Below are 13,561 nucleotides of genomic sequence, written 5' to 3'. Positions count from 1 at the left end.
TAATTAATTTTCCCCAATTTTATTACCTACATAACCCTCACTATCCTGAACTTTCCATTTCAACTTACATTTTAAAATTTATTGACTTAAATACAGTCATTTCTTATTTTCTAAAATCACAGTGTATCTAAAGGTGTATCCCCTTTTGCATTACAGTATAATTTTTTTGTCCCATTTACAGCAAAGGTTTGTCTTTTTTAGTTATTTTGTTCAAGAAAAAACTTTTGGCTTTGCTGATTCTCTCTGAAATGTCTTTTTTTTTTAATTGAGTCTTTTGGGGGCACAATTTGCACAAAGTAAAATTTACTCCTTTTAGGTATACAATTCAATGACTTTTGACAAATGTGTGATCAGGTAACCACCACACAACTGAAATATAGAACATTTTCATCACCCCCTAAATTTCTCTAGTACCCACATTGCAAGCAATCTCCTCTCCCAGCTCCCAGCCCTTGACAACCAATGATTGATTTCTGATTTCTGCTCCCAAAGTTTTGCCCTTTTCAGAATATCATATAAACAGAAATATGTAGAATGCAGTTTTTTTGTGTCTAACCTCTTTCGGTTGGTACAATGTCTTTGAAATTCATTCACGTAGTTTTATCAATCATTTGTCCCTTTATTGCTGAAATGGAATTGAAAATTATAATGGGATTGTAATATTCCACCATATGAGTATATCATAGTTTGTTATCCATTCACCAGCTCATGGACATTTCAGTTGTTTCTATTTGGAAACTATTATGAATAACTCTACTATAAAACATTCACATTCAGGTCTTTTTCTTAGATATCTTTATTTTTATATTACTAATTTCTACTCTTATATGTTTCATTTCTTTCCTTCTAGTTTCTTGGGGTTTGTATTCATTATCTATTGCTGGGTAACAAGTTACTCCCTATTTTTTTGCTGAATACAACAATCATTTATTATTATTTCTGTGGGTCAGGAATCCAGAAGTGGTTCTGGCTTGGGGTCTCCCACAGGCTACTATCTAGGTTTTGACCAAGGCTACAGTTATCTTGAGGCTGAACTGAAGAAGATCTGCTTCCAAGCTCACTCACATGGCTATTGGCAGATCTCAGAAGATGCGATTTCAAGCTTACTCACGTGGCTTCTGGTAGGCCTCAGAAAATCTGCTTTCAACCTTTCTTATGTGGCTGTTCCCAGGGTTCAGGTACTCAGTGGCTACTGGCCAGAGACATCAGTTTCTTACTACAGGAGTTTTTCCATAGGCACGCTCATAAGGTGGCAGCTCTCTTCTCCCAGAAGGAGAGAATCCAAGAAGGAAATAGAGCAAAAAGAAGCTTCCCACATAGAAGCCACCGTTTTTTGTAACCTAATCTCAGAAATGACATTCCATCACTTCTGCCATATTTTATTCCTTAGTAATGAGTCACTAAATCAAGCCCACACTCAGTGGGAGGGTATTATGGTACACAATAATAAATACCAGAGGCAGGGATCATGTGAGCCACCTCACAGGCTGCCTACCACATTGAACCCTCTGGTCCTCAGTGATTCACATCCCTTCCACATGCAGAATACACTCACCCCTCCTCAAGGCCTCTAAAAATCTCATTCTGGCACAGCATCAGCTCAGATTCCGAACTCTCACTCTAAATCAGTAGTTCAGGTGCAGATGAGGCTCCATGGGAGTAGCTCTTTAAATACAACTCCTTGAGTGCAGTTCTCTTTACCGTGAGACTAAAACGATGTTATCTGCACCAACACAACAAACAGAAAATGGTGGGACAGGCATAAGATAAATGCTATAGACATGCCTGTGTTCAAACAGGAGAAAACTGGGAGGCACAAGGGAGTTATTGGCCCATAGCAAGTCTACAACTGTAGTAGGCTGTTCTTGTGTTGCTATGAAGAAATACCTGAGGCTGGGTAATTTATAAAGAATAGAGGTTTAATTGGCTCATGGTTTTGCAGGCTGTACAGAAAGTAAAGTGCCAGCATCTGCTTCTATTAAGGGCCTCAGGAAACTTATATCATGATGGAAGGTGAAGGGGAACCAGCACATCACTTGGCGAGAGCAGGAGCAAGAGAATGACTGGAGGAGGTCCTAGACTTTTAAACAACCATATCCCACGTGAACTAACTGAGTGAGAACTCACTTATCACCAAGGGGATTGTGCTAAGCCATTTATGAAGAATCTGCCCTTGTGATCCAATATGTCCCACCAGGCCCCACTTCCAACACTGGGAATCACATTTCAACATGAGATTTGGAAGGGACAAACATTCAAATGACATCAATAACACAACACCCATTTGTAAATTTTCCTCTCAATACCATTTTAGTTGCATTCCATATACTTTGATATACATTGCCATTATTTATTTTTAGGTATTTTCTAATTTCCTTGTAATCCACAAGTTATTTATGAATATATTTTCAAGACTTTATAGAAAGATTGGTGGCATTTTTTACTGGTTTTTAGTATAATTTTATAATGATCATAGTGTATATTTTGTATGAAACTGATACTTTTTCATCACTTGGGACTTGCTTGATTTGCTTAGAATATGGTTAATTTTCCTAAATTTTTATATTATTTGCATGCTTCAAAATATTACTTGTATTCTACAAATTATCTATAATCTTACTAATTTTAGAGTAGCATGATCAATTGCTGAGTGAGATCAATTAAATCTTCTGCCATTGTCTTCTTCTCATTGTAATTATTATTTTTGTTTTATATATGTTAATGCCATGTTATTGGGTACATACAAATTTAAGATTGTTATGTGGTGAATTATATTGATTTATTTTCAAATGTTAAACCAGATTGCATTCTTGGAATAAACCCAACTAGGTTATTATGTATTATCTTTTTTATATATCATCTGATTTTGATTTGTGAATATTTTATCTAGAATTTTTACATCTATTTTTGAGATACTGGACTCTAGATATCCTTCTTATAATGTTCTTATATTTGGGGATCAATATTAGACCTCCTAAAGTGATTTGGGAATGTTTCTTTTTTTATTATTCTCTTGAAGAATTTGTGTAAATTTTTCTGTGGTAGGTTTAGGTGAATTTTTTAAAATTTACTTCTTTTAATCGACAAATATAAATTGCATATATTTATGTTGTACAAAATGCTGTCTTGGAATGTATATATATTGTGGAACGGTTAAATCAAGCTAATTAACGTATGCATCACCTCATATACCTATACTTATCATTTATTTTTGGTGAGAACACTTAAAATCTATTCTCATAGCAATTTTCCAGTATACAATATGTTAACTATAGTCACCATGTTGTACAATAGATCTCTTGAATTTATACTTCCTATCTAACTGAAATTTTGTATCCTTTGACCAACATCTCCCAATCTCCCCAGTTCCCTAAGTGAAGTTTTTGTTGTCATTGTTGATTTGTTGATTTTGTATATGTGGTAGGCAGAATTCTAAGAATGACCCTAAATGACCCTCAGTCTTATATAATCCCCTCCCCTTTGAGTATGGACAGAACCTAGGAATGAGCTATCACTCCAACGTTATTTGAGTGAGCCTAATTTAATCACATGAGCTCTTTAAAAGCCAAGAGTTTTCTCTGGCTGGTTGCAGAAGTCACAGATATTCAAAACGTGGGAAGGATTGAACACACCACTGCTGGCTTAAAGACGGAGGGAACCACGTAATGAGGAATGTGGGAGCCCTTGAGAGGCTGAGCGTGGCCACCATCTGCCACCCAGCAAGGAAACAGGGACCTCAGTCCTACAAGCACAAGGAAATGAATTCTGCCAACAATAAGTGAGCTTGGAAGAGGACTCCAGACCCCAGATGAGACCCTTAGCCCCTGCTGACTCTTTGATTTCAGTCTGGTGAGACCTTGAGCAGAGAATCTGGCCACACCATGCTAGACTGCTGACCTACAGAACTGTGAGCTAATAAATGGTGTTGCTTTAGGCCATCTTTGTGGTAGTTTGTTACACAGCAATAGAAACCCAAAGCAGTAGATATCCGGCTTTGGATCTGTAGCACTTACTAAATCTTAAACTGTCTTTTGTCACATTGGGAAAATTCTCTGCCATAATCCCTTTAAATACTGTTTCTATGCCATTCCATCTTCTCCCTCCTTCTGGGACTACATATATGTGTGTGCCTTTGCATGTGTATTTGTGTGTGTGTGTGTGTGTGTGTGTGTGTGTGGAGATGGGGTTTTTCCATGTTGCCCAGGCTGGTCTTGAACTCCTGAGCTCAAGCGATCCACCTGCCTCAACCTCCCAAACCTATCTGTCCTTAAATTTCACTTTCATTTCATTCTTCAGCCCTTTGACTATTCCAAAGTTGCTGCATACTTTCTTTATCTTTTAGCTGCTGTGATTGAAATCAGCGAATAACTCATGGGGAACAGCAATGCACAATCACTTCTTCAGAATTTCTTTATCTCCTGGATCTTGGCAGCACAAGTCTTGATTGTCCACTTGTCTAGTTGCTCTCAGTGAAAGAGTTTGTCCAAAGCAACTTCCCCTGCTTTTGCTGGCAGTATTGTTTGTTTGTTTGTTAATTTGTTTTTGAGACGGAGTCTCCCTTTGTCTCCCAGGCTGGAGTGCAGTGGCTCAATCTCGGCTCACTGCAAGCTCCGCCTCCCGGGTTCACACCATTCTCCTGCCTCAGCCTCCCGAGTAGCTGGGACTACAGGTGCCCGCCACCATGCCCGGCTAATTTTTTGTATTTTTAGTAGACACAGGGTTCCACCGTGTTAGCCAGGATGGTCTTGATCTTCTGACCTCGTGATCTGCCCACCTCGGCTTCCCAAAGTGCTGGGATTACAGGCGTGAGCCACCGTGCATGGCCGGAAGTATTGTTTTTAATAGTAAATCTGGAAACAATCCAAATGTCTATGAAAAGTAGACTGTGTAAATACATTATAGTATGTCCATACAATGCAATATTACATAACAGTGAAAATTAGAGAACTGTAGTTACAAATGTCAATATCAATGAATCTCAAAAGTGTAATGTTGTATGAAAAAAACAATTCATAGGAGAATACTGATGCATGATTCCATTTAACAGGCAAAACTAAAGCAAAACTAAACAGGCAAAACTAAACAATAAATGAGTAAAATATAAGGAAAAACAAGGGAATTGTTATCATAAAATGTACTATATCTTGGTTGCATCTTAGGATGCAAGAGGGATATAATTCAGAAGGGGCTTATCCAGGGTACTATAAAGGCCCGGAGATTTTCTGTTTCTTAAACTAGCTAGTGGATATATAGTAGTTAATTTCCTTTTTATTATGATCAACTATACATATATGTTATACATATACTATTTTATGTATAACATATTCCCCAATAAGAAAATAAATTTAAAACAAAGAAACAAAAAGAAATAAAAGGAAATTACCTAAAAATGAAGAATATATAAATTAAGAAACAAAGTAATTTTATATTAAATGGTGAAAAATACTAAAGCCTGTGTTACAAAAATCAAAAGAAACATGATATATCCCTATCCCTACTACTTTTCAATATTAATTTCTACCACCTAATGCAATGTCAGGAAAATTAACATCTTATACACTTTGTACAAAAAAAATACAAAGTTATTTTAGTTTGCAGGTGATATGATTGTAAACCCCCCAAAAACTCCAATGATTTTATGAAAAACTACTAGAATCTAATAAACAAGTATATTGAGATGACTAGAGTCATTTTAAAGACAAACGGCAGTGATTTTCAGTATATTTAATGTCTACTTAAAAATAGAATTTAAAATTTTGACAATGCAATAAATTTATAAAATAACTAGTAATACATTTAATAAATCAGAATATTTCTATGAGGAACACTATAAAGAATTACTGGACAAAAATAAGACAATAAATGGAAGGATATATTCTTGGAAGGAAAAATTTAATCTCATTAAAAAGTCAATCTTTCCTAAATCAATATATAAATCTAACCCATTTCTGATTTTTTTTACAATTAAGGATATGAATAAGGGCATATGTATAAGGGTATTAATAACAGAATTATATACATGTATAGAATTAGAAATACTTTCATGTCCAACAACAGGGGATTTGTTAAGTAAGTTTCTTGTACATATTTTTATTAGATATTTTTGAAGTCATTTTATTTGGGAAAATACCTTATGATGTAGGAAATTGGTCACAAAATAATATTAGACTAAATAACTAGACTAAAATATATATAGAACTCAGAAATAACTGAAAGAAAATATATAAATATCTAACAGTCATTATCTTTGGGTTTTGGCGCTAATAGGTAATTTTTAAAATGCTCTTCTGGCTGGGCATGGTGGCTCATGCCTGTAATCCCAGCACTTTGGGAGGCCAAGGTGTTAGGATCACTTGAGCCCAAGAGTTTGAGACCAGCCTGGGCAACATGGCAAAACCTTGTCTCTACTAAAAATACAAAAAATTAGCTGGGCGTGGGGGTACACACCTGTAGTTCCCGCTACTCAGGAGGCTGTGGGAGGATCACTTGAGCCAGGGAGGCAGAAGTTGTTGCAATGAGCCGAGATGGAGCCATTGCACTCCAGCCTAGGTGATGCAGTGAGAACCTGTCTCAAAAAAGAAAGAAAAGAAAAGGGAAAAGAGAAGAAAAGGAAAGGAAAAGAAAAGAAACGCTCTTCTGTACTTTTTCACATTTTTTACAATGAGTGTGTGTTATTCTTAAAATCAGGAAAGCGATCAATGTTATTTAAAGAAGAAAATAGGGCCGGGCTCAGTGGTTCACGCCTGTAATCCCAGCACTTTGGGAGGTCAAGGTGGGTGGATCACCTGAGGTCAGGGGTTCAAGACCAGCCTGGCCAACATGGTGAAACCCTGTCTCTACTAAAAATACAAAACTTAGCCGGGCATGTTGGCAGGCACCTGTAATCCCAGCTACTCGGGAGACTGAAGCAGGAGAATCACTTGAACTGGGGAGGCGGAGGTTGCAGTGAGCTGAGACCGTGCCATTGCACTCCAGCCTGGGTGACAAGAGTGAAACTCCATCTCAAAAAATAAAAAATGAATTAAATTAATAAATACGTAAAGAAAGAAGAAAATAGGTGTATTCCGCTCTGAGAAGGAAAGCATTTATCCCAGTATATGAATGTCTCTGTGTGTTTGTATTTCCTCCACTCATACTTGTGTCATTGTGTTTCTGCACAAGGTACTGATGGGCATGCCCTATGGGAGTATTCCCAGAAAGACAGTGCCTCGGGCTGAGGAAGAAAAGGCCATGGATTTTTCTGTCCTTTGGGATTTTGAGGTACTATTGTCAACATGCCAATGAACTTCCATTTGTGATTATAAAGCCTAAAGATTGCATGGATAAGTATGAAATAGTGCGTTTAATTATTGAAAAACCATTGCTTTAATAAAATAGGATCCCAGCACTAAGCTAAATGAGCTTGCAAACCATGTCTCTGCACAGTCCTCCCGGGTCTCCTTCAGGCACTGCTCTCTCCAGCCACACTCTGACAGATGTGGGCCCCCCATGCGGCCACTGTGCCTCTCTGTCTGCCAGTTCTCTGTAAGGTGATCTCACAGTATGGTTTTCTTTCCTCATTCCCACATTAAGACCCCAGATCTATCTCCACTCCAGGCTTCCCCCAAGTTTCACATGACATCTTCAACTGAACGTCCTACTTGCTCTTCAAATGCAACACCTATCCAGACAAAACCCACATCTCTTTTTCCCAACTCCTTTATTGGAATCACCATTCATCCAATCATCCATGTCTGAAGCCTGAAAATCATCCCACGCTTCTCCCACTTCCTCACCAACCACCCCCCACTGCCATCCAACCAACCACTAAATCTGAGCCTACCTACTAAATATTTCTTAAATCTTTTGTAAACCCAATTGTATTAGTTCATGTTCACACTACTACCTGAGACTGTGTCATTTATAAATAAAGGGGTTTAATTGGTTCACAGTTCCACATGGCTGGGGAGGCCTCAAGAAACTTGCAATCATGGTAAAAGGCAAAGGGGAAGCAAGGCACTTCTTACGTGGCAGCAGAAGAGAGAGAGCACAGGGGAAATGCCAGAAACTTAACAGAACAACCAGATCTCACCAGAACTCCCTCCCTATCATGAGAACAGCATGGGGGAAACCGTCCCCATGATCCATTCACCTCCCACCAGGTCCCTCCCTCAACACCTGGGGATTACAATTCAAGATCAGATTTGGATGGGGACACAGAGCCAAACCATATCACCAATTAAGAACCTTGGCTTTTATTCCATTTGGGAATGGAAGTCAATGAATATCTAAGGAGGAAGAAAATCAGTGAATATCTGGACTGAATAAGAAAAAGCCATGGAGTTTTCATCCTTCGAGATTTCAAGGTGCTATTGCCAATGTACCAATGAACTTCCACTTGTGATTGTAAGGCCTAAAGATTGCATGTGTAAGTGTGAAACAGTGGACTTGATTATTGAAAAACCAGTGCTTTAATCAAATAGGATCCCATCATTAGGCAAAATGCTTTTTTCCATCTCTTTTACCTTCACTTTGAATAATGTCCTCCCTTTACCGGGACTACTGTCAGAATCATCTACCTCTCCTCCCTGCCTTGGCTTGGCTCCTAAGATTTCCATTCCCTTTGTTGCTGGAGTGATCTTTATAAAATGCAGATCTAACCCTGTCACTCCCCTACCTCAAATTTTCATTGATTCTCATTCCCAGTGGAATAAAAGCCAGTGTTCTTAATTGGGTTTACAAAGGAACTGTTCATGACCTGGCTGCTCCCTACCTCTCCAGTCCCATGTCCATGTAATACCTCACACTTTAGTGCCCCAATGCCACCGAGCTTTGGGGAAGTCCCTGCATGCATCACACACTGTCATTGCCTCTCTGCCTTTGCTTATGACTCTCTGCCTGCAGCACTCTTCCATCCTTTGTGAGCTTCACACCCCCCATGCCTCTGGAGGCTTAGTCTGCAGCTCCAAAGGCTTGCTGAGGCTGGGAGGCATAGTTGTAGTGCCTCCCACAGCAAGTCATTGCTGCTGCCATCCTTCACTCTCAAAGTCAGATTGGAGACCCTTCAGAAAGTTATTTGGAACAGGGGTTCCCACCCAACTATACTGTTACTAAGGATTCCTTTTTTTTTTTTTTTTTTTGAGACAGAGTCTCCCTCTGCTGCCCACGCTGGAGTGGGGGGCATGATCTCTGCTCACTGCAACCTCCACCTCCCAGGTTCAAGCGATTCTCCTGCCTCAGCCTCCCAAGTAGTTGAGATTACAGGTGCCTGCTATCACACCTGGCAAATTTTTGTATTTTTAGTAGAGACGAGGTTTCACCACGTTAGCCAGGTTGGTCTTCAACTCCTGGCCTCAAGTGATCTGCCCACTTCAGCCTCCCAAAGTGCTGGGATTACAGGCATGAGCCACAGTGCCCAACCCCCTATCCCTAATTTTATCCCAAATGTTAACAACACTCTCCTCTCCCTCCCATGTCCCCATGCACTCTATATGATGAGGAAATAGAGGGAATGAAGAAGAGAAAGAAGGGGAGACATGGAGGGGCTCTGGAGCCACTGGAGGAGGTGAAGGGAAGAACAAGAACATCTGGAACTCTTCCTTCCACCCCTTAAATTCAGTTAAGACTCTGAGAAAGAAATCCCTGGTAGAATAGACATGTCTGGTGACCACCAGCTCTGAGCTTACCAACCCAGAGCATTTGGCTTTGCTGTCCCCCAGGGCTATATCAAGTACTCTGCACTCTTCTACGGCTACTACAACAACCAGAGGACCATCGGGTGGCTGAGGTACCGGCTGCCTATGGCTTACTTTATGGTGGGGGTCAGCGTGTTCGGCTACAGCCTGATGATTGTCATTCGATCGTAAGTATGACCGTCTCATCCACAGGCTTTGACTTTACAGCCACAGCTCACTCCCCTGGCCACTCTACGCCTGCCTCCCTTCTGGTGGGGCATGCGGAGAGAAAACAGGAAATGAACACAGAAAGCAGAGGCACGTTATAATTTGTGGTATGAAAGACATGAACCAGTCCATGTGGGATGTTCTGGGAAATAGGATTGAAACCCCTTTGGATGAGGCTGAGAACACCAGCCATGCTGAAATTCTGGGGAGCAGCATTTTAGACAAAAGAAGAGCACGTGCAAAGGCCCTGAGGCAGCAAATAGCCTAGTGTTTTCCCCAAACTGCCAAAAGGCCAGTGTGGCTTGAGAGGGAGCATAGTACCTGGTAAGGTAGGGCTGGAGGTTTGTCAGGCCTGTTTTTGCTTTCTCCAGAGCTCAGCTTCCTCCAAAAAACTCTTCTGCTCCTCCAAACTCTAGCTTGTGTGTTAGAACCAAGGCTGGCATATAGAAAGATACAACCAAATAAACTTATACTAAATAAATGTATGTGGCAGCGATTAACCATGGTGGCCTCTCTGGCCCCAACTCTACTTGTCCCTGTGGTCAGAAGTGGCCTTTTCATATGTCTGTAACTCTTAATTCATATTCTCTGAAAACTTGACCCAGCCCATGGATTGATTGCCTTCTTCAGAATCAGGGGACCCCATCAGCTGTGGCTGGGGGTTGCGGGGTGGAAGGCACTGTCTCCTACACAAACCTATCCACCCGGGCCCACTCTCCCTTCAGCACAGACATGAGGGGTCACTTCTCCCAGAAGAGTGTGGGCGGCTGTGTCTCCAGGAGAGGAGTGGAGCACTGGATAGAGTGAAGTCTGGATACAGCCCCTGAAAGGGCATTGGGGACGCAGGGCTTGGTTTTCTATCACACGGTCTCAGGCAGAAATGCTGCTGTTCCCAAGACCCTGCCCAGCACTCGACAGTGACCACTGGGTGATCTCTGACTGCACAGCACTATCAGGCAAAAGGAAAAGAACAAGGAGACAGGCTTGCTTTTATTCTTAGCCCTCATGTTGTTACTTTTTCCCTGCTCTCACCCCAGATAAGTATAGAAATATGGAAAGTTTTCGTGACAAACCAAAAAAGCTAACTAAGCCCAGTGGAACAGCAAATCCAGAAAGCCAAGATGTTAGGGAAGATGACAAACCCCTCATAGTATCTTATAGCACCCCTGCTTGGAATTCTCTGATTCCCACAGGGTCAGACTCTAGGGAGCATAGGCTGAAGACAGGTAGGATGAAACAGGAAGGTCCAAGGTGCTTTCAAGCCAAACTTGCTTAAGAAAAGGATATATGACCTGATTGTATTAGGACGGTGCAAAAGTAATTGATGGTTTTGCAATTAAAAGTAGTACCGGGCCGGGTGTGGTGGCTCACAGCTGTAATCCCAGCACTTTGGGAGGCCGAGGCAGGCAGATCACCTGAGGTCAGGAGTTCGAGACCAGCCTGGCCAACATGGCAAAACCCCGTCTCTACCAAAAATACAAAAAATTAGCCAGGCGTCCTGGCAGGTGTTTGTAATCCCAGCTACTTGGGAGGCTGAGACAGGAGAATTGCTTGAACCCGGGAGGTGGAGGCTGCAGTGAGCCAAGATCAGGCCACTGCACTCCAACCTGGATGACAGAGTGAGACTCTGTTACCAAAAAAAAAAAGTAGCACAACAAAGTAGCACCAGCCACCTCAGTGTGTTTTGCATTCCATATCAAAAAAAAAAATATATATATATATATGTGTGTGTGTGTGTGTTCTATCCAAGAAAATAGATGACTTAGAAGGGGATGTTCCTGTTTGAGAATAGACTCCCCGTATAGAGTTCTCAAACTGCATTTGCAGATGAGTCAAGCCACAGGAAACCGGGTGTAGGGAAGAAAACATGGTCACATGTCCTGTCTCCTGCAGGCTTTTTATTACCTCATTGATACCATGTGTGCTTGCAGGGGACTCTGAATTTGGGAGGAAAGGTGCCCTGGCTATCCTCAAAGCTGTCTTGGCTCAAGTCCCTGCCTGGCTTGTTTTGTCACTGAATGTCAGCTACCTGTTTATCTGTTACCTGTGTCCAAGACTGGCTAGGCCAAGGTTCCCTGGAGGTGACACAGCAGAAAGAAGGCAGACGTCACAACAGTGCTGTGTGCCCTACAGGATGGCCAGCAATACCCAGGGAAGCACAGGCGAAGGGGAGAGTGACAACTTCACATTCAGCTTCAAGATGTTCACCAGCTGGGACTATCTGATTGGAAATTCAGAGACAGCCGACAACAAATATGCTTCCATCACCACCAGCTTCAAGGTAGTCACCCCAGGGCAGTTCCCACTTCCAGGAGAACTCTAGGTCCCTCTGGTCATTGAGAGACTTCTCCCAGCTGAGACATAGAAAATAAGGTCCTCAAATAATTTGTGGCAAGAGCCTTCCCAGAAATGTGAGCCCAGTTTTCAAGCCCTTAAGCAAGAATGTTCGTGGCTGGTACCCATTGTCTGTTTCTTTTCTTTTTTTTTTTTTTTTTTTTTTTTGAGACAGCGTCTCTCTCCCATTGCCCAGGCTGGAGTGCAGTGGTGTGCTAGCACACTACAGCCTCTGCCTCCTGGGCCCAAGCGATCCTCCTGCCTCAGCCTCCCGAGTAGCTGGGACTACAGGTGCCTGCCACTATGCTCAGCTAATTTTTTTATTTTTATTTTTAGTAGTGATGGGGTTTCACCATGTTGGCCAGGCTGGTCTTGAACTCCTGACCTCAAGTGATCTGCCCTCCTGCACCTCCCAAAGTGCTGGGATTACAGACACGAGCCACCACACCCAGCCTGTCTGTTTCTTAATATGACAGAGTATCCTGGATGCTGAGACCTGGTGCTGCCTGTTTCTACATGAAACACCTTTCTGCTGGAATAAGTGGAAGGACTCATTTGGGGAAAGCATTTCTCAACCTTTTCTGCATACTAGAATCACCCAAGGAGTTTAAAAGATCTCCTGGGATCCAATAACAGAGACTCTGATATAACTGGCCTGGAGTGGGGTCCTGACATTGGTTTTTCATAAGCTCCCCAAGTGATTAGAATATCCAGAAAGAGTTGAGAATCCTGGTTTGGGGGTGTGGGAATAAAGAAATCAACCCTGATGGCTGCGCCGAAATCTCAGAAATCACCACTGAAGAACTTATTCATGTAACAAACACCACCTGTTCCCCAGAAAGCTAGTGAAATGAAAAAAAAAAAAGAATTTGAACTTGGTAGTTGGAAAATAACAAAGAGAGAGAAAGGGAGACAGAGTGAAAGCTTGGTGTTGGAAGGCTAGCAATATGGTCTGTGCAGATCAGTCCCATGAGGGCTGAGATGGGCAAACCTCTGCACGTGTGTAGGATTCTGACTGAGAGGGTTCCTTCACAGACCTTGCGTCCACTTTATTTATTTATTTATTTATTTATTTATTTATTTATTGAGACAGAGTGTTGCTCTGTCACCCAGGCTGGAGTGTAATGGCAAAATCTTGGCTCACTGCAACCTCTGGCTCCCGGGTTCAAGTGATTCTCCTGCTTCAGCCTCTTGAGTAGCTGGGATTACAGGTGCACACCACCATGCCCAGCTAATTTTTTTGTATTTTTAGTAGAGACGTGGTTTCACCACATTGGCCAGGCCAGTCTCAAACTCCTGACCTCAAGTGATCTGCCCACCTCGGCCTCCCAAAGTGCTGAGATTAC

The 13,561-nt window shown here is 41.6% G+C and overlaps 1 protein-coding gene and 1 long non-coding RNA gene across 2 annotated transcripts in view; one reads left to right on the top strand and one right to left on the bottom strand.

Moving 5' to 3' along the window:
• The window catches only part of LOC134738930 (uncharacterized), a 29,129-nt gene extending 27,738 nt beyond the window's left edge, over positions 1–1,391 (bottom strand). The window contains exon 1 of the long non-coding RNA XR_010125217.1: positions 1,112–1,391. This is a non-coding gene — a long non-coding RNA (uncharacterized LOC134738930). The remainder of the gene's footprint in view (positions 1–1,111) is intronic.
• TMC2 (transmembrane channel like 2) overlaps positions 1–13,561 on the top strand; it is a 108,543-nt gene that overhangs the window by 50,395 nt on the left and 44,587 nt on the right. The window contains exons 8-10 of the mRNA XM_054466653.1: positions 7,162–7,260; positions 9,699–9,841; positions 12,015–12,162. Coding sequence (XP_054322628.1) covers positions 7,162–7,260; positions 9,699–9,841; positions 12,015–12,162 — 390 coding nt within the window. The remainder of the gene's footprint in view (positions 1–7,161; positions 7,261–9,698; positions 9,842–12,014; positions 12,163–13,561) is intronic.

The sequence above is a fragment of the Pongo pygmaeus genome, chromosome 21 (assembly GCF_028885625.2).
Source record: "Pongo pygmaeus isolate AG05252 chromosome 21, NHGRI_mPonPyg2-v2.0_pri, whole genome shotgun sequence".
NCBI lineage: Eukaryota > Metazoa > Chordata > Mammalia > Primates > Hominidae > Pongo > Pongo pygmaeus.
Note: the sequence above shows the minus strand (reverse complement) of the source record. Positions and strands in the feature narration are given on the sequence as shown.